General features: G+C 38.2%; 2 protein-coding genes across 2 annotated transcripts in view; one reads left to right on the top strand and one right to left on the bottom strand.

Annotated features, from left to right (window-relative positions):
* Positions 1-26,108, top strand: part of MCM9 (minichromosome maintenance 9 homologous recombination repair factor) — a 150,096-nt gene that overhangs the window by 22,149 nt on the left and 101,839 nt on the right. Inside the window, exons 4-5 of the mRNA XM_027848576.1 lie at positions 594-719; positions 2,528-2,647. Of these exons, the coding sequence (XP_027704377.1) occupies positions 594-719; positions 2,528-2,647 (246 nt within the window). The remainder of the gene's footprint in view (positions 1-593; positions 720-2,527; positions 2,648-26,108) is intronic.
* ASF1A (anti-silencing function 1A histone chaperone) lies at positions 8,451-24,905 on the bottom strand. The gene is made up of 4 exons (XM_027848633.1): positions 24,282-24,905; positions 19,069-19,184; positions 13,859-14,035; positions 8,451-8,914 (listed from the first exon to the last, which is right to left on the bottom strand). Exons 1-4 carry the CDS (start codon positions 24,388-24,390, stop codon positions 8,702-8,704), a joined length of 615 nt encoding a protein of 204 aa, XP_027704434.1. The 5' UTR covers positions 24,391-24,905; the 3' UTR covers positions 8,451-8,701.

The following is a 26,108-nucleotide window of genomic DNA, read 5'->3' as shown; positions in this document are numbered from 1 at the left end:
GAGAAGACGGTTAAAAAGCAATAGAGTGAGACAGAAGCTATTTTTAAAGTCTATAAATAAAGGAGAGAGAAAAAGGCACCTTACTATTTATCTCCTGTTTGATGAGTTTATTAAAACTTGATGCACAGTACAGATGGCACCGGGAAAAACTCATTTTATTTCATGAAGTTAGAAGATGGGGAACTTGGGAGTTGAAACTTTAACAAAGTGATTCTGCTTCCTTTTCTATCTCTTTTAATTGCTTATTAACTATAATAGAATGGTCCTTGAGAGGTACCATTACATAGTGGACCTTGGCATGGGGTTGGCCTTCAAGTCAGAAGTCCTATCTCTGACATACCAACTATGTGACCATGAACATGTCGTGAACATGTCCCCTAGCTTCTCAGGGCACCAATCTACACTCAGATTTTATGAAATTACAGTTAAGTTGCCAGACTGCATCGGTGGCGTTTTCACACTAGTAGTTCCCCAAACCAATAAAATCCCAGTTTCAGACCATAAAGAACAAGAGAAAAAGGCCCTTCGAGCAGTCTAAAGATGGTCAAATGGTCAAATCACTGGTCAATTATTATTTTTACTCCATCTCCTAGGAAGGAATGAAATCCTGGCTAGCTTGTGTCCTCAAGTTTTTGGGATGTATTTGGTAAAGCTTGCTGTAGCCATGGTCCTTGCCGGCGGCGTCCAAAGGAGCGATGCTACTGGAACAAGGGTCCGAGGTTAGTCCCTGTTCTTTTGTTCCAAGGAACACATGATACAGAGGCCACAACTCTTTGTTTTCCTCAATGAAAACCCTTTGGTGAAGATTGGGGTTCTTTCTGACCGTCTTTTTAAACCAGTAACTGTCTAAATGCAATATTGCTGACAACCTCACATAGTTGTGTTTCTGGTAATACTTCAAACTTCCACCAAAACCCCACTAGAAATTCCAGAAAGGCTCAGATATAAAGAACTTTCTCAGCGGGGATGTTTCTGTCCCCAAGATTAAACCATTAACATTCCCATTAGTCTGTTTGGGTAGAGCCTGTACTTGGGGTTCTTGGCCTTTCATTATGAGAGCAAGAAAGGAAATAACGCTCTTTAATGTCACACGACCAGCTCACTCTCCATCTGTGACTGTTAGCACAAGTCCCATAGACCTGCTGCTCCAAATTTTTTGCCTGCTGATTCCCCTTCTGCCAGTGGATGGTAAATGAACTGTCTGCAGTGAGACATTACTGTAGGTCAGATTCAAGCAAAAATTATTATAAGGGCATGTTATAGTTTTGCCAATGTCACTGTATTCTAGCTTTAACAGCTAGCTCTCTCTGCACCTGTATTGAGTTATGATGGGTGTATCTTTTACTCCATACAAGGGGACTTAACTAACTAGTGGACTGAAAGAATCTTGTTTTAAATCAGTGTTATTGGTGTAGCTCCTAGAATAATATTCAAACAAAAGCTTTACTTATTATGCTTGTATCTGAATTAGAGGAAGAGGCAGTTTGGCACAGTAGACCAAGTATTGGATTTGAAGCCTTAAGATCTTGCTTTGAATCCTGGCTGGGCTTCTACCTACCTATGTGACCTTGGGCAAGTTGCTTAACCTCTTTGGGTCTCAGTTTCCTCACCTGTAAAATTAAGGGATGCACTAGATGAACTCTTAAGATCTCTAATAAGTCTGAATTCTGCAACTTCCATATAGAGTTATATAAATATTAAGATAAATTTTAGAAATGCTTTTGAATTCTAAGACTGCTGAAGTCAGATTGGATTAAGTATTGCATCAATGAAGCGTTGCCCTTTTAGACACTCAAATAATCATTTTATTTACATTTTAAAATACCATTTTGAAATATTTCCTATTTTATGATTTTATATACTTGCATATATAAGAATGTTTCTGTTCCTTCTACTTAACTGTTAAAATGTGGAAACAGTGATTAGGTATTCAAGACAAAGAAGACAAAGTTAGTAGATGGATATTTAAAAATAAACTGACAAAGAAAATTCACATGTAGGCCTAAATACCTGGAAAACAATGGAACAGAACTTTTTGGTACAGTTTTTGAATATCATATTCATTAAGTATAACATGATAGCATCATAATGTCTATATTGAGAGATAAAATTTGATGTTTTAAGTTTCATGCCAGAATTGAATGCTGTTCTGTCATTATATGCTAATCAAAGGCAGCTTAGCAGAATGAATAGAGGGCTGGCTTTAGAGTTGTAAAGACTTAGGTTCGAGTTCTCTCTTACATACACGTTGGAGCTATGTGACCATAAACGAGTCACTTAACCTTTTATTGCCCTCAGGAAACTTTATTACTTTAAGTCATCCATAAGCTGCAGATCTGCATGAGTGGAAGGAGTTTTCTTTCTAGATGTTCCCTATTCTGTAGATTCAGGGCCTACCTTCCTTCATCCCCAATTATTTGTTAGTCTTCAGAATTCACTTAATCTAGAAAAAATTTTCAGTCAATTAAAAGTATCCTGTATTGTTTTTCATAGCCATGTGACGCTTTACACATTTACTTTTTCCTAGGTGAATCCCATCTTTTACTGGTTGGAGACCCTGGTACAGGGAAATCTCAGTTTCTCAAATATGCAGCAAAGATTACTCCAAGATCTGTGCTCACCACAGGAATTGGATCTACCAGTGCAGGTATTTGATTTAACAGTGCTGAATAATATGACAATACCAGAGCTTCCTGGCTATGTCTGTAGGCTAGAAAGAAAAATCAGTAGAGGAATTCAGCATATATAAGCAGGTATGTGAAATAAAAGCATATTTTTGCAAGACTAGGAAATTTGGGTACATTTTTATTTCAATAAACAGAGACTTCATAGTTTCTTTTGTGTTGGCAGCATAAAAATGGCTGGCAATCCTGACCTAGAAATGAGAGAAATATTCAGAATGAACAAGCAAAACTAATCTTTTAAATATCTTCTTACTGTCATCATTCCCTCGGGTAACTCACACTGCAACCCCTGTGTCTTGCTTGATGACCTTAATGAGTTTTTGTAGCCAGAAAAAATCAATCACCTGGTGATGAGCCTTTTTGTACTTAAAAGCTGGATTGTTCCTCAGATGGCAGACGTACATACGCATAAGCCCATATTCAAGGCCTTTCCGCCAAGACCTTCAAGAACTCAGGGCCATGCCACAATGAAGCATCAGAGTAGGACCACAGAGTAGTGGCAGCTTTTAGCTGTCCTTCGAAAATATTAAAAGAATCTACCTATTTTAAATTATTTCTGCATGAAAAACATACTTATCCTTCAGTGTTGTTCTTATATCTCATCTTAATGATGACCTTTAAAGATGCATTTATGAGACAAAATATACACTACTACAGGCATCATTCATTTTAACTAAACTCGAAGTATAGAATTTAAAAATTACTAATGAAGCATAGCTCTGGTTATGTCATTCCTCTGGTTCAGGGACTTCCAAGTCCAAATTCCTTGCACTGGTGTCCGTGCTCTGGCCCCAACCAACCCTTCTTTTCTTATCTGTTACCCCTTTAAATGCCATCCCTACGCTTAGCCAACCTGGATTATTTGCTCTACCCTAAACAGGCCACATGTTTTGCAGATGCAATTCAGTTTAAATGAATGGCTTTCTTCCTTCTCTCTTGAAACTGTTCATCCTTCAATGCCCAGCTCAAATGCCATTTCCCTCTTGAAGCCTTCCATGATCTCTCCCTAATCATTGTGCTCTCTAATTCCCTTGATTTGTTTGTAACTCTCATGGCATTTTTCGTATTCAGCCTTATGTTGTGGTACTTGTTTAACTTGTCTGATGTAGCCTTTCTCCATTAATTATAAGCTCTTTGAACACAGGGCTATCGTAATTATCTCAATGTCCCCAACGTGCAAGTAAACACTTGTTGCATGAACACTTGAAGCAGGAAACTAAATTGTTTTTACATAATCAGATCCTTAAGGAATTTTTAGGCTATAGCCTATCATGGAATAAGAGGGCAGAACCAACTGCTATAAACATATTAAGGCTGTATCGGACATCATAAAGACCCAGATGTACTATGCAAGGAAACAAGCTTTGGAAAATTAGTGTTAAGAGACTTCGGGCATGAGAGAAATTTCAAGTACAAAAGGGGGCATGATTCTGAGAGGTGCCTTGATGGTCAAAGAAGAATTCAAGATATCAGCAAGAGTTGGAAAGGAAAAGTAGGTACAGCCATATTAGTATAATACTGCATTGTAGTAATCATCTTAACCCCATTCTCACCAAAGATTTTCATATCTATCTGCTAGGGGAATTTTTCTATGATGATACATATACCTCCTGATTCCAGAATGGAGTTAGTAGCAAAATAGATTTGGCTTGTATAGTCTACTTTGCTGGAAGGCATTCACAGATTTATGTATATACATATACTTTCACTTCTTTGTTTTAGGAAATGAAATTGCCTTTTAATTAAAAATTAGAAACCACCTTTCCATAGAAGGAAAGCAGGAGTAGTTTTAACTACTGTAGTGTAAAGTGCACGTTTTAGCTTCATATTCATAATGATCCTTCTTCAGCAAAATACATTAAGAACTTGGTAAGAGAATATGTTAAGATTACTTATTCTGCTTTTATATTTCTTTTATGTAGGAAATTAAGCATTAACAGAAATTTGATAGTGCAAGTCTTTTGCTGTTGCTCTAAATTTCTGCTACAGTTTTAGTTAGAGAAATTTGGTCTTTAGTCCCTCCCACCTAAAATACATTGCATAACACAACTATCATTTGTTACCTTCCAACATGAGCGTGGATTTTGGTGGTATGGAATAGATTTCTTTTAGGAACTGAGGAGAAAATGCTTCAGATCTGACTATTAATTTTTAATTCTGAGAACCAAAGTTTGTTACATTCCACATGCGAATATTGAAGTAGATAGGGATTTCTGAATTGAAAAGGGTTAGAAATATGATTTTTGGATGAGAAACAGGCAGTTTCTAACAGTGGCTTCTTGTATGCTTTTCTAAGTCTTCATATCTCACTGCTTATAGTTTTCTGTAGTGGATACAGTACTAGGCTGGAAGTCAGCAAGGCCTGATTTTGAACCTTGTGCTCCCAACACTTACTAGTAAGCTTTGTGACCATGGGCTTATCACATTACCTCTCTGGGCCTCAGTTTTCTCATCTGTAAAATGGACTTGTACCTATCCTCCTAGGGCTGTTGTGAGGCTCAACTAAGATAATGTAAGAAAGATGCTTTGAAAATCAAAGCACTGTTATTAAATGTCAGCTATCCTCATTCTCAGTAAAATTATATTAACAGCAAGCTACCAAAAAGACAGAATGGTGCTTCTCTTCTAGCTGCCCAAAGAAAAACAGTTATTGTGTGGCGCATTAATAATTTCAGAAAGAGTCTATGGATACACATTACAGTTTAAGATGGATATGGAGACTTCCCTATAGTTACAAACAGCTGCTGATTCACTCTACCAGCATTTTTTCTCTTCCAAGTTTTGTGCCAGTATCATGTTTGAAACATGTGAGAGAAGATGGTGTAAGGAATAAAAAATCCACAGTAAAGAATACAGAAAAATTCTTCCTTCCTATCTGAAGGACCCCCTTGTTCTCTTTTTACTCCTTTTGATCTTCATAGGCTGAGAATTCCTTAAGCCCACCTGACTCCCCCCCACCCCCATCCTGAAACCACACAGTTAAGTCACTTTGTGAGTAGAATCCCAAGATCTACATATGGATTACCCATGCTTTCTGCTCACTTGCTTGGTGTTTTATCAGCTCAAATGGTTGTCCTCCTTCTCTCCCACCCCCTCACCCATCTGTTCAATTGCATAAGTAAACTGCTCTGCCTTGTTTTCTCAGCACATGATTATTTGAACTAATGGAGTAAAAAAATTTTTTTAAGTCTTTAAAAATAATAATTTAGTGTCTAACTTCTTAGATGTGGTTCAGTAGAGTTTAGGATAGCTTGTGTAAATACAAATGTGAGTACAAAGGAGAAAAAAAATTACTTGATATAAATTTTTTTTATACCTAAGGTCTAAAAATTGCCTTTTTGTAACTGCAAAGTCTTGACACCTAGAAATTACTTGCATCGCTTAAAATGATCTGAAATCAGTTTTTAAAACTGTGTAATTTAGATTTTTTTAAGCTTTTGGCTCTATGCTGCTTTCAGACAATATGAGCCATTTACAAATTTTGGTAAATGTAAACACTATTGAATCTTAATTACAAACTGATCACTCTTAAATTCCTAATCAAAGTCAGTAATAAATTAGTTTATATTTTGCCTCATAACTATTTCTAACACATATATATGACTGATTTTCATGTTACTGTTAGAGTAACCAGGAAGAAGTATGCCAAGTATATGCTTCAGGACATTGCAGTTTTAATAGCTTTATCGAGATCAGATATTAGAAGTTATTCCAAATTCCAACATAGAAAGTTCTTTTTTGTTTGGTGATTGATCATTCCCTACAAAAATGCTGATTCATTTCTATGTGGATATTCCTAGGACTGGCCCTGGGATTTCACTGGTCTAGGGAGCTGCAAACAAGGTGCTTCCCTCTATCAACACAACTTAACACCTTCCCTTCAACTTTTAGTCTTACGAGAGTTGCCTGGACCCCTGGCCTAGACTGTTGAGAAATGAAGTGACTTGCCCAGGGTTATACAGCTAGCATTGTGTCAGCAGCAACACTTGAACTCGGGTCTTCCTGGGCTTTTCACACCTCTGTGCAGCCTCTAGCTCGAGCTGACTCTTGTCTGTAATCCTGGGCAGGTGCTCTTCTGGGTTTCGAGTGGAAAAAGTTTAAGAAGCTCTGCTCTAGGCACCTCCTTAAGATTTTAAGTTATAGAGAAACTGTTGTTAACGTGTTGGTAGCCTCGTCAGGGATTTCCTCATACCAATGAAATCTGTTCTTTATCCCTAGTTATTTAGATAATTAAAAATCAAAATTAGAGAGTAAAAGTTTCTGAGGTGTACTGGACATTAATAATAACATTAATTAATGTTTATATAAGTACTTTTGAGGTTTACAAAGTGCTTTATATCTCATTTGAAAATTCATACAGCTTTTAAAATGAGTTAGTTATTTATAAATGAATATTTAAAAATTAGATATCACATTTCAAAAGCATAGCATGGTGTAGGGAAAAGAGCACTGAATGTGAAGTCAAAAGATGTGGATTCTTGTTCTGACTTCTCTGCTGACTGGCTATGCAGCTTTTTTACCTTCTGGGGCCTATGTTTCTTTTCTTCAATGAAGGGGAAGGAGGGGGAGAGTCTAGGGTCCTATCTCAGCTCTAAAAACCATGATTCTATAACATTCTGCAAAATATTCAGGTAAGAAGTTTTCTTTATTTTTTAAAGTGAAAAGAAGTATTAGAAAACATAGTACTCATATTTAGATTTCCTCTTCCTCAGAACAGTTTTAAAAATGTAATTGTGGTATGAAGTTTTATATGTGAAGGCACTCGTGTGGCTGCAAAGCTAGCAGAGTCTTCTGTGAGATCTATAAAACGGGCACTGCTAACTTTAGTGGGAAGATCATCTATAGGACCCATGAAAAAAGAACAGTCATAATTTTAAGTTAATATCTATTTGAATATTTTTAAATTCCCATAAAAAAGCTCCTTCAGGGAATATCTCAATTCTAAATATACCTAACCTCCTCATTTTTTGTATCTAGTATGGAAATGGGGAAAAGTCAGTATGTCTGAAAATCACTTTTCAGAACAGCAACTAATTATCTAATGTTATAAAGTCACAAACCCCTTGTTGAGTTCATAATTTTTATATTCCTGGTGTCAGAAATGTATTGTTATGCATTATCAAAAACATTAAGTAGTTGTTCCAGATACCTAATGGAAGAATTGGGAGCTGACCCAGCCTCGTGTCCATTAAAATAAGAGGGGCTTTGGTTTCTTTTCTTTTTAATATGTTGAGTCTATCATAGTGATTTTGAGGCAGGAAAAGTTATTTAGGAAGTTGGCCTATTTTTAAAAATATATGTTTATGTTTATATAGATAAATAAGTTTGTAAACAATTAAACTCTATTGGCAGGTTTTGTTCCTTCTCCCTACACCAAATCATTTGCTCAATGTTGAGCAATAAGAGGACTGTGTAGATGATGAGGGAAGTCACATACTAAAATCCTTTGTAGAGGTTTGACTTCAAAATGCCTGTTTTAAGGAATAAACACATGCTTTAAAAGAAATGGAAATTTGCTCCTGAAAATTATACCTCACTATATGGCTTCACAGAAGCAGACGTTAGGGTAATACAGAGAAAGATTTTTTTTTTATTTCATTTCAATTTGGTTAAAGTGTTCAAACCTCTTATTGATGGTGAAACTGTAGTCTGCTTTATTTATCTTATCCAAGAGATCATGTGATTATATTTTTTTCATCCTGGTCTAAGGATTCATATTTTTCATTGTTGGTACTTAGATTGGTATTACAGAGGCGAAGAAGAAAATATAATATATATGCTTTAATCAGATTAGTTTTAGAGCAAATAAAATAACACATTAGAGAAAACAGAATTACTTAAAAATAGTTGTATTTATATTCCACAATTTGATCAAATACTGGTTCTTATAAACTTTCTACAGGATGTTTTTAAAACAAATTCTTCACATTTTGTCTTGACTATGTACTTACGGAATTTCAGAGAAATAGTTCTGTTTGCTTTTATAGCTTAACATGTACTAAAGGGATGGCAGGTAGTCACATGCAGTCCATATGGGATTCTAACATGACATTTAATGAATTTTCTGATGTTGACCATCCCTTTGATGCTGAAGGCAATGCATCTGTTGAAAGAAGTGACTGTAGGTTTGGGTTACTGCTTTCTGCATCTTCCAGTTTTTCAGTATTGTCTTCCCAGTTAATGTGGAATCTTGTAACCCTGGGATTAGATGCCAAAATATTTCTTTGAAGCTAGAAGTGAGGAAGGAAAAAGTACATTTAGATGGTAAGAGTTAAATCACTCAGTACGATGTGGTATACAATTAAGCTCTTAATAAATAATCAGATTCGTGGAGTAGTGGTTCATTAGCCTTGGAATCAGGAAAACCCAACTTCAAATTCTGCCTCTGACACTTATTAGCTGGGCAAATCACTCAGTCTCTGTCCGAGCTTCCTCATCTGTAAAATGGGGATGATGATGATAATAATAACTACCCTCACAGGATTGTTGTGAGGACCAAATGAGATAATAATATAGGTAAAACTTCACAAAAGGTTTATAGTATGTGTGTAAACTTTAAAGCCCTAAATAAGTGTTAGTAGTTATTATTATAAATGTCTTGATGTTTGTTCACCAAGGGGTCTTCAGGGTAAGCTTTAAGATACTGTAAATCAAGTTTAGTGGACTACAAAGGTATGGGGCCATGGCAAAGAAATGAAAGTAAATGGCTTGAAAGGATAACTTTTTCTAATTAACTTAGCAATTGGGAGTGAACAGAAAGAGCAATGAATGGGGAATCAGGAGAAGTGACTTAAAAAATTTAAATTTTTCCTTTAAAAAAAAAAAAAGGAAAGAGCACTGGCTGTTTTAGACGATGAAGTTTAGGTCATTTTGTTTTATCTGTTCCATAGGTGAGATGGCTTATTGAGAGGTACTATAGAAACTTCAAAGAAAAAATTTGAAAATGTAGTTAACACTATGACCATCTGATAATAATAAAGATACATTGCAGATCAAGGGAAAACTTGTCTATGTTCTGGTACTTTTTAGAAATAGGACTAAATAGGATTAAGCATAGTTAACCTTTTTCTACTGTGGGTCAATCTGTCAACAAGAATTCATTAAGAATTAAGAATTCATCCGCTTACTATGTGTGAGGTCAGTAGTGATTTCACCACTCATTCACCCTCTAAAAGGTCCTTCACAATACTTCACTACCAAGCTTTCTTATACAATAGTGTTACCATGTTCAAACGAATTCCTTTCTTCCTAAATTCAGAATTTAGCAGCAGGCAATAATAAAGCTAGCTATGGTCTATACCCTATCTGTTTAAAATGCTTAAAATTCATGTAGTGGAGTTATAAAGGGCAGATCAATTTTCAAAATGATCTTCCAAGTTTGGAATTTCATGCTGTTAATTATGGAAAATATGTACATTAGAGCAAGAATTACGATATCAACAACTTCCATGTTGTTCTACCATCTGCCTCTGTTCATTAGTGGTTTCTCAGCCATTTAAATAGGAGGACTCATTCTTAGAGGAAAAAAAAAAACTTGTAATTTTTTTTTGGTCTTTTGTAAAAGGAAAGGAATGTTATTATACAAACCTTAAGCTACAGACCAGGTTTGGGGGCTGTTGGTGGTGTGAACCTGCAATTTCATCAGCTGAAGGAACTCCTGGTGTGGAAACTTCCTCCACTGATAGTTGCCAGTAGGCAACTCCTTTGCAATTTGGAGTCTGAAAGAGTTGCCTGGGACAGAGTTGTGAACTGTGTGTCTGACTGCCCGTGTGTCAGAGACAAAACTTGAACCCTAGTCTTCTTAAGTCTAAGGCAGGCACTTTATCCACATTACTGCATGCTGCCTTTCATGAATAATATATAACTAATTAAATCAAATTTCATTAAATCCCACCCATCTCCACACAATGCTGCTTATCTTCTGGCTGTATCTAAGTTTCCACCTCCAACTGCCAACAACTAGGCCATCTGATAGGTGGGCTTTCTTCATCTTATCCTGCTGGTAATCAGGCCTAAATTAAATTATTTCATTAAATCCCAGCCATCTCCTCTTCATGGTATTTCTCATTTCCCTCCCAATTTCAACCTTCGTTCTCTCTGTTCTGGTCTTAGCTTACTCAGAACCAAGCCTCCGTTGCCCCTTCCAGTCCATCTCCGCAACACCTAACATAAACATAAGTATACCACCATCCACCTGCTTTCCAGCTCCTCCATATGTCTTCTCTCATTAGAATATAACCTCCTTGAGGATACGGACTGTCTTGCTTACCTGTATTTATGTCTCAGGTGCTTGGCATAGTGCGTAGCCCATAGTAAATGTTTATCCAATATAAATAACTGTACTATGACAAAAAAAATACTACCTTATTCACTCGTATGAATGTATTCCATAGAAATATGGATTGATTTGACAGATTTCCTCTTATATTCAACCTTACTTACTTTGTTTTCACTCACTGAAAATATTACCAGTTAAACTCAATACAGTTTATTTCACAGTATTCCATCAGAGGAAATTAAGGAAAGCACAGAAAACCATGAGTTTAACTCCCAGCTCTGCCATCGACTATTTGGGTGACATTAAGCAAGTTACTTAAACTTACTGGGCCTCAGTTTCCTCATTCTTAAAATAAGGACAGTCAGGCTAGCTAAATCTAGGTAGTCAACTTTTTGAAAAGCTGTCTGAATTTACACTTCTCTCATTTATACAATCATTTTGGCTTTTCATACAGAGGGGAAAAATTATAAGATTTCCTTACCTATGCAATACAATAAAGAAAAAAAAATTAAGAATCATTAATAGTTATGATTGATTAAAGTAGAAGCCCTTTGAAAAAGAAGCAAAAGACATTAAATAAATTTACTTTAATCAGACTCAAGACCCAACATTCCTCATCTTAGTCCTTGGTTCCTCATATTCTTTTACTTATTCCAAAAGGTATATGTACATATACACACATACAAAAATAAGAAGAATCCTTAGTCCTTTACCAAAAAAAATTGAACAGTCATCCTTCACAAAGGAAGACTTGACTAAATTTTGGATTCAAGGATTCAAGGTCTTTGCTCTATCTTCTTTTTATACTTGGTTTTAACTATGAACTGTAGTAACAATATTGTCTGTTGGTGATACGTGATTGCATTATGTTTTTAACTTATTCTTTTTTATGATTTAAGTTTGACATTTTATCAAATGCACTGTTTATTCAAGTTACATAGGAGCAAAAGCTTTGATAATTAACATTTTTTTTACCATGATTCTAAAAGAATGGGGCTCTAACACACCATTTCAAGTTCTGACAAGCAAACCTACAACTATAGGTTATGAGATTGGGTTAACTACAATGTTGCTTCTGAGATAGATAGAATTCTTTTCAAACACAGAAGTGGCTTTAGAACATTGATCTGCTTGATGCTTTCTCTGTTTGTCCCCAGCAATAGTCACAAAGCTCTGGGCCAGGAGCAGAAATGAGCCAAGTTGCAAGAGCTAGAAAAGAGTAAGTAGAGATGAAGAAAGGGTGAAATCAAAGTCATTTCATCCCCATCTCCATTTCTGGCATCAAAAAATGAAAGTCTATGGTATTGGGAAGTACTTATCTGAAAGCATGGGTACATCCTCCACCTCTTCCCATTCCACATGATTGTATCTGTGTCCTTTCAAAGAGTCCTTCAGACTTTTATATAGCATATTAAGCTGTCATCAGATGACAAAATCATACACTTATGCCCCTTTAGTTACAGATGAGGAAACTGAGACCCAGGAAGGTATATGATATGCCCAAATCACACAAGTAATAATCATCAGATGTGTGACTTGAACCCAAGTCCTCTGACACCAGAGGTAGTACTCTTCCCACCACACCATACCACAGTCCATACTATTTCTCATTTTTACTGGTAAAATGTTACAGCTTACATATGGATATCATAATTTTATCAATTGCTCCTTGGGTCATAAAAAATTTTTTATTTTTCTAAGACCAAGGTGTTACATGATTGCTAGCCCTTAGAACTGGAAGTACTACTACAGACCATTTGGTCCAGCCCCTTCGTTGAAAGATGAGAATACTGGGGCTTGGAAATTCATATGCCCAAGGTCCCACAAATATTAAATGAAAGAGTTGGGATTTGAACCCAGGTCTCTGATCCAAATCCAGTGCTCATTATAGCAACAAAACTGTTAAGAGTTGGACTATTGTAGCAGTGAGTACCTGAAATGTCATGCAACTTCCAAAAAATTGGAAAAAGTTTATGGAGAGGTTGAACTAAATATTGTGAGGTCTCATGCTCTAAAAGTTACTTGCTACTAGGAGCTCTGGAATATTGAATCATGGCTCGTAGGTAAATTTTTCTTCCATGATTCTTATTGACCTTCATCCCTGGATGAAGTAAAAAACCAAATTACATTGTTTAGTGTGTGTAAAAACAGAGAATTAAGGAAAACAGGAACATCACTGGGAGATAAGAGTAACTAGTTAGTGTGGTTGCACAATGCTCAGAATTTGATTCCTCATCCACAGAAGGACGGATACACACACACCCACACCCACACACACACACATACCCACCCACCCCCCACCCCCATACCCACCCTCCTGAGAAAGGTGGTGGTTAGGGCCACAGAACCCCTAAAATAGAAATCAGTTTCTCTGGGTTCTTTATTATGAAGAACATTAACCAAATATCCCCTGGGCACATGGCACTATCAAGTCAGTTTTAACTAACAACCTCACCTGTTTCAGATGGTATTATTACTGGAAGGCAACACTGCTTTGAATATAAGGAAAGGTTATTAAAACCTCTGAAATGAAAAACCTGGGTGGGTAAATGCCCTCCTAAGGGCCACAGGTCTAATTTAGTTAGCTGAGCCAAGAGAGGTGTAGTCCCCTTTGTTTTAAATCTCAAAAGCATATTACAAACATTAATTACCAAAGCTTCACAATGAAAAACAATAATTACAGTCATCATGAATTATGCAGACAGTTAGACTTCAATTGTGCACTTCAACTAGGACCAAAACTTCAGAATCTGACTCATAACTATTTCTTACTTAGTAAAAAAGCCACACGCATAATGTAATATAAATTGAAGCTTCCCAGAAGTCCGTTTTTGTCACCTTTGAATTATGTAGTGAAAGCAAATTAATTAAAAGATAAGCTTGAAATGTTACTTACCTTAGAGAAGTCTGGTTTTACTGGTGGGTTTTCCCTTAATTCTGTTTCTGTATATTCATTATTTACATAATAGCCAACTCTAATAAATTCTTGACCTCGATAGGTACATGTAATTAGCACAACTGTTACACCTACTGCATCTGCATCTGGAATAAGTCCTGGATTTGGTGCATCAGCCTAGAATGATTAAAAAAGAGGGTGGGGAGGAAAGGTTAACTGCAGGCAAGATGAGGATTTTAGTTACAGCGAACACCATCACATGGAGTTAGAGCAGTAAGATCTAGAAAATATTTGCAATTGTGCTGTGAAGGCAAATGTCTATTACAGCTAGAAGGAGGAATTCATGTGATTCCCATGGTGCACCTCTGTATCCATAGATCCTTGAAGGCATCATTTTATCTAGGGAAAGTTGTCATTCTTCCTCCATTTTTGATGTTTTATGAAGAATTTGGCTATATCCAAAATCAAGGATTTGTGTTGTTAGCCAAATGAGCAATTAAAGATAAAAGTTACTGGGGCAGCTAGGTGGTGCAGTGGATAGAGCACTGGCCCTGTAGTCAGGAGGACCTGAGTTCAAATTTGGCCTCAGACACTTGACATTTACTAGCTGTGTGACCCTGGGCAAGTCACTTAACCCCACTGCCTAGCCCCCCCCCCAAATAAAAGTTACCAAAGTCATCAATTTATTATCCAGAAACACACAATGACTGTCTGAACAACATTTTTGCAGCTAATTTCCTCTACCACCCAGCATCCTCTCATTCAACTCCCACTATCTACAACCATTTTATCAGCCTAGATTTAAAACTGAAAGCAACTAAATAGACTAATATCTCAGGATCATCTTTAGAAGGGACTAAACGTTAATTCCCAAAACATTATAGCATCTACTGTGTGCCCCGCTTAACTGTATGTAAGTACATATATAAAAACAGTATATAGCTGTGTAACTCTGGGCAAGTCACTAAATCCCATTTGCCTCACCAAAAAAAAACAAAACAAAAAAAAAGTGCTAAAAAAAAAGTATATAAGAATAACACAAAGCAAGATGTAATCCAAGTGCCAAACTGCTGTACAAACCCACAAAAATTCTTTAAGATCATTTTGGGCTAGTCAAGGAAGGTTTCACGAAGGGCCATGTGGGTTGGATTTATAAAGGTGGGAAGAAAGCATGTGAAGACATTCCAGGAAGGGGAAAAAAAGGCCTGGAGGTAGGGGCAGCTAGGTGGTGCAGGGGATAGAGCACTGGCCCTGAAGTCAAGAGGACCTGAGTTCAAATCTGGTCTCAGACTAAACACCTGACATTTACTAGCTTTGCGACCCTGGGCAAGTCACTTAACCTCACTTGCCTAACAATAAAAAATAAAAAATAAAAAAACCCAGAGGTGAAAAGAAATAAACACAGCATATGCAAAACATGGTATAGAGACTGGTATCTAGAGTACACTCTATACTGAACAATGAGAAATAGAGTTGAATGGGTTGGGTTCAGTGAGGCCAGTTTATCAGACCTAGAATGCCACACTAAGAAATGTAAACATGATCTTCTATGTTGCTGAGGAATATAAAGCTTATAGTTTTCAAATGTCTACTATGTTTAAGACATTATGCTTTGTGCAAAGAATACACAGTTATTAATACATTCCCCTTACTCTCAAGAGGCTTATAATATAGGAGGGGTCTCTACTAAGATGAGTCCAATACACATTCTCTGGGTTGAATCTCAATCATGAAATGCCAGAGCTTAAAGTTCTCTTACAGCCCATCTAGTCCAAGAACTCTTAACCTTTTTAATGTCATATAGACCCATCTGACAGTCTGGTGAAGCCTCATTTTTATTTTTTCAGAGTAATGTTTTTAAATGCATAAAACTTGTTTTTAAAAACAAGTTCATAGAACCCAAGTTGAGCCCCACCCTGATCTAGTCCAACTCCTCTCCCCAACTTATTTAAAAAAAGATTAAGAAACCAAGACCTAGAGAGAGAAGTAACTCATAACTCAGCTACATTCACTCTGGGAGTTCCTCCAGTTTTCCTATTTTTCTAGGTCTCTCCCCATCCCTCACCCCCATTAATAATGTGCCATTTGGTGCTCCTTTATAGGCTATACTTCCCTGATTTACGCCTGGTATTTAAGTCCCTGGCAAAAATGAGATGGATATTCACATGTATTTGTGTATATTCAGCAAGGAAAGGTTTTATGAAAAGATGTTATTTTGAAGCAGGATTGGGAAGAAGAAAAGATCTGGTTTTGGCCTGGAAGTACAATCACACAAGTAGTCAGACTTACTTGGGGAAGTCATTGGAGATTCCCACCTGGTTGGGAGTAGGAACAATGAAGGAAGATAGCCCATTGTGAACTGGAAGTCATTCCCCTGTTCATACTTTGTTTTCCATGAACAAACTGATTCTGGATATTCTTTTAGATTGCATTTTGATACTTAGTTTGGATAGGGCTAGCTGGAGTTGCTGCAGAGGTCCCTGCTGTTAGCCAGAAGGCAGCACAGTATGTATAGCATAGCTTATCTAGGGGTCTTGAGACATTTTACTCCAGCTACCTCTGGACAGGTGTTTGATCATCTTGCCAACTACTTTAAACCAGAGACTCTTCATCCTGGAAGAGGTCTCAGAAGTCATTTAGTCCAATACCCTCATTTTAAAGGAAAAGAAACTGAAGCCCAGAGAGAAGTGACCTGCTCGAGGTCCTATAGAGGTAGTGGCAAAACCAGGATTTGAACCCAGGATCTTTCCACAATATTAGGTTGCCTCTCATATCAGTTCACCTCTCTCACTACTGACATACCTTTAAGAAAAATCTAACTGTATGCTTGTAAACCAAGAAGTGACAGAAAATCCAAGTATTCCTGAGGCTGATTATTGCTGGGAAAACCATACTTTACCCTATCATTAAAACACCTAAAGTACTATATTAGTAAGTTTGTTACATGTACAAGTTTAAAATCATGACCTAATTCTTATTGTGGTTCATCTGTTCTTTTTGGCTCCACATCCTGAAGTCCAAGTTTTTGGATATATTTATCACCCTTGATGGACTCAGCCAAAACTTGAGGGTGTTTTTAATAGCATAGGGTGTCCCAAAAGTCTTAGTGTAGTTTTCTCTCTAATAGCCTTAAGGCTGTGTGGCAATAGTGGACAGAGAGCCATCCTCTAAGCCAGAAAGACCTAAATTCAAAACATGCCTCCGACACAAATTGACTATGACTCAGGGTAAGTTACCTAACCTCTCAGTTCTTTAGGGAACTCTCTAGTCAAGTCAAGAAGTATTTATCAAATGTTTATTACGTGCCACGCACTATGATAAGACTATCCATTACCAAGAACGTGCCAATAAACACTTGTAGAGGGAGTTTCCTCACCTAGGATTTTGCTATATCAATGAAATCATAGGCCTAGTCCTTTTCCCTATCCTATATACACAAGAAAGGTTTTGTTGAACTTAAAGCAGAAATTATCAACAAATATATGTACACCCCTTTATTAGTACATGATTGGAGTAGCCTAACAAGGACTATTACTTTAAAATAAAATAGAAAAAGCAATAGGCAACTTCCTATTCAAGCAGCATCTTTGCCACACCATAAATTCTCTACAGACCATATGGCTCACCTCATGGATCACAGCTAATTCTACTTCTCTACACAAAGAAACTTCAGGGAGGGCTTTGCTAAGCTGAAAAGGAAAGAAAATAGCTTTCCAGGTATTTAAATATTCTTTCAAAATAAGTTCCAACTGCTCATGTGATCTTACGGAAATCTTTAAATCATACTTCCCCCTTTAATGGTATCAACTTCTTTTTTATTCAATCATTTGTTGAGGTTTGCTTAACTCTTATCTGCTGCCTGCCCTTTTATAATACGAACTATATTTATTATAATGTCATCCATTTGTGAAGGAGTGGGGAGGGATGGGCAATGTAAGGAGAATATGAGTGTTAAGGATGGGAAAGAAAAAATGTTCATATTCTTTCAAGTTAAGGATTCATGATACAAATTTTGCCCAGAATATTGCAATTTGTTAAGAGAGAGATACCAAGATCCAAAGTCAAGTGCTAAGAATTTATTATTTGGAGAATTTCACAATCCTATATTCCCCTCCATTGCCTGGGATAATTGAGAACTGACTGAATTGTTCTGCCCAGTTTAACTGTCATAGGTCAAAGCAAACAAAGAAAGTGCTAAGTCAAAGGGCGTGACTTATTTTTTAATAGGAATACATAAGAATTCATGTAAGGGCCCCCCCCCCCACTTCTGTTTGTGCTGGAAAATAACTGAAGGTGTTACCAGTCAAAAACATGGTCCTGGGTCAACTGAGAGGAAGAATAGTTGATCCCTCTAAGTGATTACCAACAACCATTATGTGGTACTCTCAGCTCAGAAAAATTATACACTGATCTGTTTACCTAGTAAAGTGATTATTTTAGTGCTAGTAGAATTGGGGATGGGTAAATTAGTACAATGAGAAGATGTGCTGGGAAACTTGATTATAGAGTCACTCAAAAAATTATTTGCTTGATATACATCCTCACACCTCTAACTTCTACTTTCCACAGCCCCAAAAGACCTATATACTTTACTACATACCTTACTTTGAATTGTAATCACCTGTCAGGTCCACTATATATAGCCCTTGCCATCCCTAATAAGGCTTAACATATGTGAGTGATGCTGAAAGTATGGTCAGCAGAAAGTTAGTGATCCATGAGCAAGGATTTGTTCCACAGGCCAGTCTGGCCTTTTGTCATATTCAAGTTGATAATATAACAATGTGTTTATTTTTATTTCTGGCATAAATCAATCCCACTTATTTATAAAGATTCTTCTTCATCAGTGCCATTTTAATGACACAAACATATCTATAATACAACAGGAGAGTGACTTCTAAAAACATTCCCTCCATAATAAGAGTCAAGAACTTTGTAGTTTCAGGCAAAAGTAGCCATAACCTCTATTTGCCTCATTTTCCCTATCTATACAATGGGGATAATAGAACCTCTCTTTTTCAGTGTTGTTGTGAGGATCAAATGAGGTAACAATTGTAAAGCATTTAGCACAGTATTTGGCACATAGTAAGTGCTATATAAATGTGAGCTATTATCAATGGAAGTATGGTGTTAAATAAAAGTGAGATTTTACAAATACAAAATAGACTTTCCAGTAACTTATTGGTACAAATATTTAACAGTAATCTTACCTGAAATACAAACATATGCCTTCCTGCAGGAACAGGGCCCACTAAAACAGAGTCTAAAACTTGGTCGTATTCTTCACTTTCTGCTGAACCCACATAGATAATTTTCCACTCCAAGTCTAGAGTTAAAGACCAATACACATTATTTTACACTCAAGGATTACAACACTGATTAATTCCAATACCCCCTTTAACATCAACTGGTTCACATCTGTTGTCCCTAAATCCACCTCACCACAGCAGAAGATCCAAAAAAGATTCTCAGTTTCTTGGGGAATCTAATCCTTTCCATCCCCTGCTCCTCCTGCAAAATCTCTCACTTAAGAGAGTCAACCCTTAAAATACAGAGTAAAAAAGAAAGAGGAAAAATGCCAATTCAGCAAAATGAACACATCAGCCAAGTTTGATATTTCCGTACCAATAAGGCTTTCTTAAGTTTGCCATAATCAGAAGCATGAAAATCATTTTTAAGCTGCCCACTTCAGCTTTAATGACTATCTTTGCCTTTATTCATTCACTCAGCAAACATTAATTGCCTACTGTGTGCTGAGAAGATACTGCCTGCTCTAGAGAAGCTTACATTCTACTAGGGAACCATTCACCTGAACCAACTATTGGCACAGTTAATGTTTTCTTTGAACACCCTACAGGTAAAATTTATCCTTTGTGTCGAAATAATAAACCCTAAGAAATGAGGCATGTGGGGGTGCTCAATGGGGCATGCTTGTTTGGGGTAGCTTTATGTTCTATTATGTACATACAAATTTCTCTGGCTATTTCTCATACTATTTATTTAGCCAATGTCTCATCTTCCCAACTAGACTGAAATATTCTTAAGGGACTGATTCACTTAACAAACTTTATTGAGCATTCAAGGCACACTGCTACATACACAAACATTTATGGATGATGATTCATGTAATAGCAGGGATCTAGCTGGTTGAACAGCTCTTCCTCCTATGACATATTTTAGAAAACTCCATTCTACTTTGTGTAATGAAATTTCCCTATTTTAACACAACCAACTTTTTGCTTTCTCTTTATTCTCAGACAGGCACATTATAATGCCCATAGAACTCTTCTTGTAATAATGGAGATTTTTTAATTTTGTACATTTTATACATGTGTATACACTTACATAATACATACAGGACCATTAGCACTAAGTTTCATAGCAAATTTATACTACTTTGGCTCAAATAGGTTTTTGTGGATTAAATGGGAGAAATGACCACAAGGGAACAACATAGGAGAAAGGAACATGGTAGGGTTAAGAACACATCTCTTCTCCTTGGTTTTTGTATAGGAACTGAAGAAAACCTCAAATGATATATGGAATGTTCATTAATTAGGGAATTGTGTCTGTATGTGAATTTATATGCCAGTTTTGATAGTCTGTTGAGTTAAAGAATGAATATATTTGAATTTATGAAATAGGTGTTTATAGCTTCTTAAATAATTTATCTTTAAGAAAAATCACTTATTTCACTTTGTATTCTGAGTAATAATTATTACTTAAGGGGATTTTATTTTCATGATCTGTATTTGTTTAAAAAAGTAATGTTTCATAGGTTACAGCTTTATTTTTATTTGTAGGAAACATTTTCCAGTTGGTTATGAGAATCCTGTCAATATGGTGACAACTTAGAGAACACACGCCAAAAATGATATGAGGGAAGATCATTTGGGTCCACAGTCTGGTTAACTACTGTCATCCCCTCCCTCTCCTTACTTCCTTGAGCTACCATTTACTACTACTCTTTTCTTAGGTCAGAATATTCAAAAAGCTTGTCCATGGCTCTGGAAAGACAGAACAGTAGTACAGAACAGCAATAACTGACCCTACCAGGGAAAGCTGTCCACCTATAATATTAGGTAGCACAATGACTACTGCATCCAATAGGAGACCTGGAGGCAGATTTGGAGTCAGAGGACCTGAGTTCAAATCTTTACTCTTTGTATATAACCTTGCCCAGAGTCATTTAACTTTTTTGGGCTTCAGTTTGCTCATCTAGAAAATGAAGGGATTGGACTGAATGATGTCTGAGGTCCTTTCAGCTCTAAATCTAATGACTGTAGGAATAAATGTTTAAAATACAGCTATTATTTTTTAAACAAGCATTTATTAAGCACTTACTATGTACCAGGTATCATGCTTGACAAAATTCTTTTCATTTGATCCTCACAAGGCTGAGAGGTAGAAGCTATTATGATCCTCATTTTACAGTGGAGTGATTTGCTCAGTGTCACAAAGCTAGTGAGTGTCTAAGGCCACCTTTGAATTCAGGTCGTCCTGCCTCCAGGCCTGAAATCTATCCACTGAGCCATCTAACTGCCTCCAATCTAACAGCTGCCAATTATAAGTTACTTTAAAAGAAAAACTTTTAAAAATGACTAAAAAGATTTTTTTGAGGTTGTCAAATTAAACACATATTATTAAAAGTATGTGTTGAATACACTCAGTTCCTTTAATCCACCTGGCCTTTAATCCATTCAAGCAGACCACATTTTCAAGGAACTCCCTGGCACCTCGGTGGTGGGGGTGGTTATGACTCAGCTTAAATGTTTATTCAGAGAAATGACATATCTTAAGTGATAGTTGGTGTATCCTTGACACTCAACCCTGCAAATCCCAATACTATAACTGGTTTCTGAATGGATGTCAACTAAAAGTTAAAATGTAGCTTTGCCTCTGTCACAGTGCAGTGCTTTCAACTCAAGACCAGGGACCCAGAGAGGCTCTTCATCCATGTCCTGAGCTCCTATGTTCCTTATTAGCTTTGAGACCTAAAATAGGAGGCCCTAACAAAAATATGTTTTATGACTTGGGAAACTCATACTGAATTAATAAGTAACATTTATTTCTGGCAGTTCCTCCCCTCACCCCCTTTAATTTGTTCATCTGCCTTATACTTAATGCTGATGGTGGCTAAGAGGCTACAGCTGTCTAAAATGAACAAGGTGCTTTTGAATAATGAGAAAACAGAAAAGCAATCCTGTATTTTGCTGTTATTTAGCTTTTATTTTAATTCTGTTAACTTTTAAAACTTGGCCCACTTCTTGATCCATCAAATTCAAATAGCTGTGCACAAAGATTAACTGGTTCAAAACACCAGGAAATGTTAGTTAATAATCAAGAGAAAAGATATTTTATGAAGTTTACTTTGAAAGCTTCCACATGAGAAATTCCAAATAATTCCCAATTAAAATTTAGCACCCACAACATAGTACATCAGTGACAAATCTGAAATAGTATTTTCACATTTTGGAAACTAAAGATTTCACAAAACAGAGAATTTTTTTAAAAGATCCTTGAGATAAATTTTATGCTATCTGAAACTGTATTTATTCTATATACCACAAAAATGATGAAATTTTCATCTTTCAAAAATAAAATATTTTAAGCCCCTGAAATATGTTTACTACCCATGTGACCTTGGACAAGTCACTTAACCTCTCTGGTAGGTTCAGTTTCCTGATCTGTCAATCGAGGGCACTGAACTAAATGATTCCTCGGGATCCCTTCGGCCTCTAAGTGATCTTATTTATGATCTTATTTAAACACTTAAAACTTTTTTCTTAACCCTCTTCTGTAATAATACGTGTCTGTTTAAGAACAATTTTCACTTTTCATTGGTTGATAGGGAATTATTTTAATAGCATGTCAACAAGTACCTGAGCTTGATCTTTTTTTTTTTAAGCTGGTGGTACCCCAGATATCAACTGTCAAAGCTCCACCACTCGTAATTGGGTTCTTAACAAATCCCATTTCCAAGCCCACACATTAAGTCCTACAATTAACATCTTTAACTCATTTATGCCAGTGTGTTCCACGTAACTTTGGAGAGTTTGCAATTATTTGCCTTCTGACACATACCGAAAAATGTTTTCTCCTAAAGTTATTTTAAAGTTTTTTAAAAATTTATCATTCCCAGAGTTATTAGAAATAATAGTTAGCTAGCCTTTACAGCCGCTATGCTTTAACGTTTGCAAAGAGCTTTCCATTAGCATCCTGGAGCCCCTCTTATCCCCGGACATGCTCCTTGTAGCCAAGGCAGCTTGGAGGTGATTCCCTCTAGAGCCTCTCAAATTATTTGCAGTTGTCAGAATCCCCGGGGAAGACTGTTTGGCACCCTGCCCTCTCCCGGGGTTGGTAGGGGCGGGGGGCGGGTGTAAGAGCTCTGAGAGAAGGAGTGTGTGGATGTCTGTGTCTGTACCCGCCTCCCCACTTGATTCAGGAAGCCGGAGAGGAAGGCTGAAAGCTTGCCCCGGCTTTTCCTGCCGGTCTAATTAGGCTAGGAGGAGCAAAGGCCCCCTGGAATAAAGTAGTGCAACTTTGAAGGGAGTTCTGGCCTTTCAAAGTGGGAGTCGGGTGAGGTAGGCAGGTGTTTGGAGTTACAAGCACTTAAAGCAACCAGGGGTTGCAAGCGGTGGAGCTGGTGACGCCAGGGGCTCAGAGCTCAATTTTCACTCTTTGGGTAAAAGATGGCTCCGTTTTCGAACTCTCCGACGAGCACAGACACGCGCACACACCAGACTCGGCTCTTTTAAAAAAAAAAAAATCTCATCTCCACTACTCCCCCCCACCCCAGTCCCAGGCCATGCAAACAGGGGGTCTTGCACTCTCTCCCTACGAGGGTTTCTCCGCATTGGTCTCTCGGCTAAGCCAACTCCTCGTCTTGGAGCAATCAAGGGGTACTGAGGCTCGCGGGGGTGCCCGCAGGGCTCCTCTCTCCTCCCGTTAACCCTTCTCCCACACCCAGACAAAGCTGACAACATGGCTACCACCACTCAAACAAGTTACTTGCAACTTCAGCCCGGCTTTGCAAAAAGGCAGCGGTGGGAACCGAGGAGGCTTCCCCTCCCTCCCGGTCGGTCTCCCCGCCGGGGCGAAGGACACAATAGTGAAACGCACCCTCTTCAAGTTTCCCTCCAGCAGCAGCAGCAGGGGCAGCGGCGGGAGCCGCGCGCCCCGGCCAAAGCCCCGCCGGCCCCTCCGGAGCTGCAGGTCTGCAGCAGCAGGAGCAGCAGCCCATCCTCCTCCTCTTCCTTCCTTCCCTCCCTCTCTCCCTTGGATGCAGCGGAGGATAAAACTGGGAAAGAGTGGAGAGAGAGAAGAAAAAAAACCACCAGGCCTTGGGAAAGTTTTCGCAGAGAAAAACCTGCCCCACAGCGCCCCAGGCTGAAGCCCCCCTGGCGGGATCCCATCTACTCACCTTCCGACAGATCCTCTATGCACTCAAACGTGATTTCGAACTGAAAAGGGTTGTAGAAAGGAGAAGGATTGTCCAGCACCACTACATTGTTCACCTGAACCTTTGCCATATTTTGAGAGAGAGAGAGAGAAACCCCACACAAACAATAGGAATGGGGTGTTCTTGCAGCACAACCAAGTCCAACGTGTTCTGGCTGGGCGAAGCCCCCGCTCCAGCACCGGCCCCGGGCCAACGGCGGGCGGCGGCGACTTGGGAAACTTTTTGTTGTCTTTCCCTCCTCGTCGTCCCTTCTTCTTCTTCTTCTTCTTTTTTATTTACACCGGGAAACAACTCCACAGTGTTTTTGCAGCTTTCCTATTTCACTCAACTACAGCCCATTCTGCTCGGTTAACTAGCAGCGTGGGCCCCGATTGGCTGCACGCTGAGCTCTGACCCTCCTCCTCCTCCAGCTCCTGCTCCGGGAGAGAGCAAGATGGGCTCCCTTCCCCTGAATGGGCTCCGAAAGGTTCGCGGCTGCTCCACCTGCTGGCGCAGACGAGGACAAAGGCGGAGAACAAAGTGAGCCGGGTGACAGCCTGGGAGGAACGCCGGGGAGGGCTCCTCCGGAGCCGAGCGGGGCAGAGCGGAGCGGGCTGGCGGGCGAGAGGGGGAGAGAGCCGAGGAGAGCCGGCAAGCCCCGCCCACGGGCTTGTTTCCACGCTGTTCTCACGTAGGGTGTGTCGGCCAGTAGTTACCGGGGATCTGGGAGGGGAGGGGACCTGGGAGGAGTGGAGAGGGGAAGAGGGAGGGAAGAGAGGAGAGGAGGGAAAGGAGGGGAAAAGGGAGGAGAGAGAGGCACTGGGAGGAGAGAAGTGTGAGGAGGGAAGGGAAAAAAAAGGAGGGGGAGGAGGAGGAAGAGGGAAAAGGAGGGGAGGGGAAGAAAGGGAAGAGAGAATGGAAAAAGGGGAAAAGGGAAAGGAGGAGAGGAGAGCAAAGAATGTTGACTTTCCTAATTTTGCTTTATTTAAGCTTATCAGCGCTGTTTCCTCTCAAATTTAAGGATTCTGTTTAGTTTAGCAGAACAACGTTCCATATACATTACAGAAATATTTGTATTAGTGTATGTGACACAGGCACATGGGGGAAGTTTCCTCGTGAATGCATATATTTAGCAAACAAGATGCCTTCCTAACTTGAAGTCATGGGGATAACTGGGAAACTCGCCCCCACTCTCCACATGGGTCGAGCTTTACAGATCTATCATCTTCTAAAGTCTGAGGAGCCCCCTTTATAGGAGTTCCTAACCTTTTTCATTTCATGGATTCCTTCAGCAGTCTAGTAAAGCCTATGGACTACTTTGTGGAATCATATTTTAAGTGCCTAAAATAAAATACATAAGATGAAAAAGGAATCCAAGTATTCTGAAATATCAAAAAAAAAATTTAAGTTCACAGACCCCCAAGAATCCCCTCCAAGTCTTCACAGTTCTACAAAACTTTTCCTAAATTGAAAGTTAGAGATGTAATGAGGTTCACCTCAGTGCTCTGTTGATAGAGGGGGAGGAGGGAGGAAAAATTAGAAGGGGGGAAAAGAGGAACTTAGGAGAGAAAAGGAAGGGGGAGCCTGGAAAGATGAGAAAAGCAAAAAAGATGAACATTGCCAGACATTAGATATAATTCAAAATCTAGGATCTTTCAAACTATTAGTAATTTTAGACTTATATTTTTAGCACTCAAAAATGCATGCCCAAAGCCAGTACAATGAGGGAAAAGTGTTGATTTCATTTATAGACCTTTGCTGCTAATATGGACTTTCTAATCTTGGGAAAGAAGATGCTCATAATATATT

This window comes from Vombatus ursinus, unplaced genomic scaffold (assembly GCF_900497805.2).
Source record: "Vombatus ursinus unplaced genomic scaffold, bare-nosed wombat genome assembly UNPS02006779.1, whole genome shotgun sequence".
Classification (NCBI taxonomy): Eukaryota; Metazoa; Chordata; class Mammalia; order Diprotodontia; family Vombatidae; genus Vombatus; species Vombatus ursinus.
The sequence above is the reverse complement of the archived record's forward strand: the minus strand, read 5'-3'. Positions and strand labels throughout refer to the sequence as shown.

Coding starts and splice junctions, on each gene's coding strand:
- ASF1A (XM_027848633.1), bottom strand. CDS start 24,390: ATGGCAAAGGTTCAGGTGAACAATGTAGTGGTGCTGGACAATCCTTCT. Junction 19,185..24,281: donor CATAGAGGATCTGTCGGAAG/GTGAGTAGATGG, acceptor CTTTAACTCTAG/ACTTGGAGTGGAAAATTATC. Junction 8,915..13,858: donor TAAAACCAGACTTCTCTAAG/GTAAGTAACATT, acceptor CCTCACTTCTAG/CTTCAAAGAAATATTTTGGC.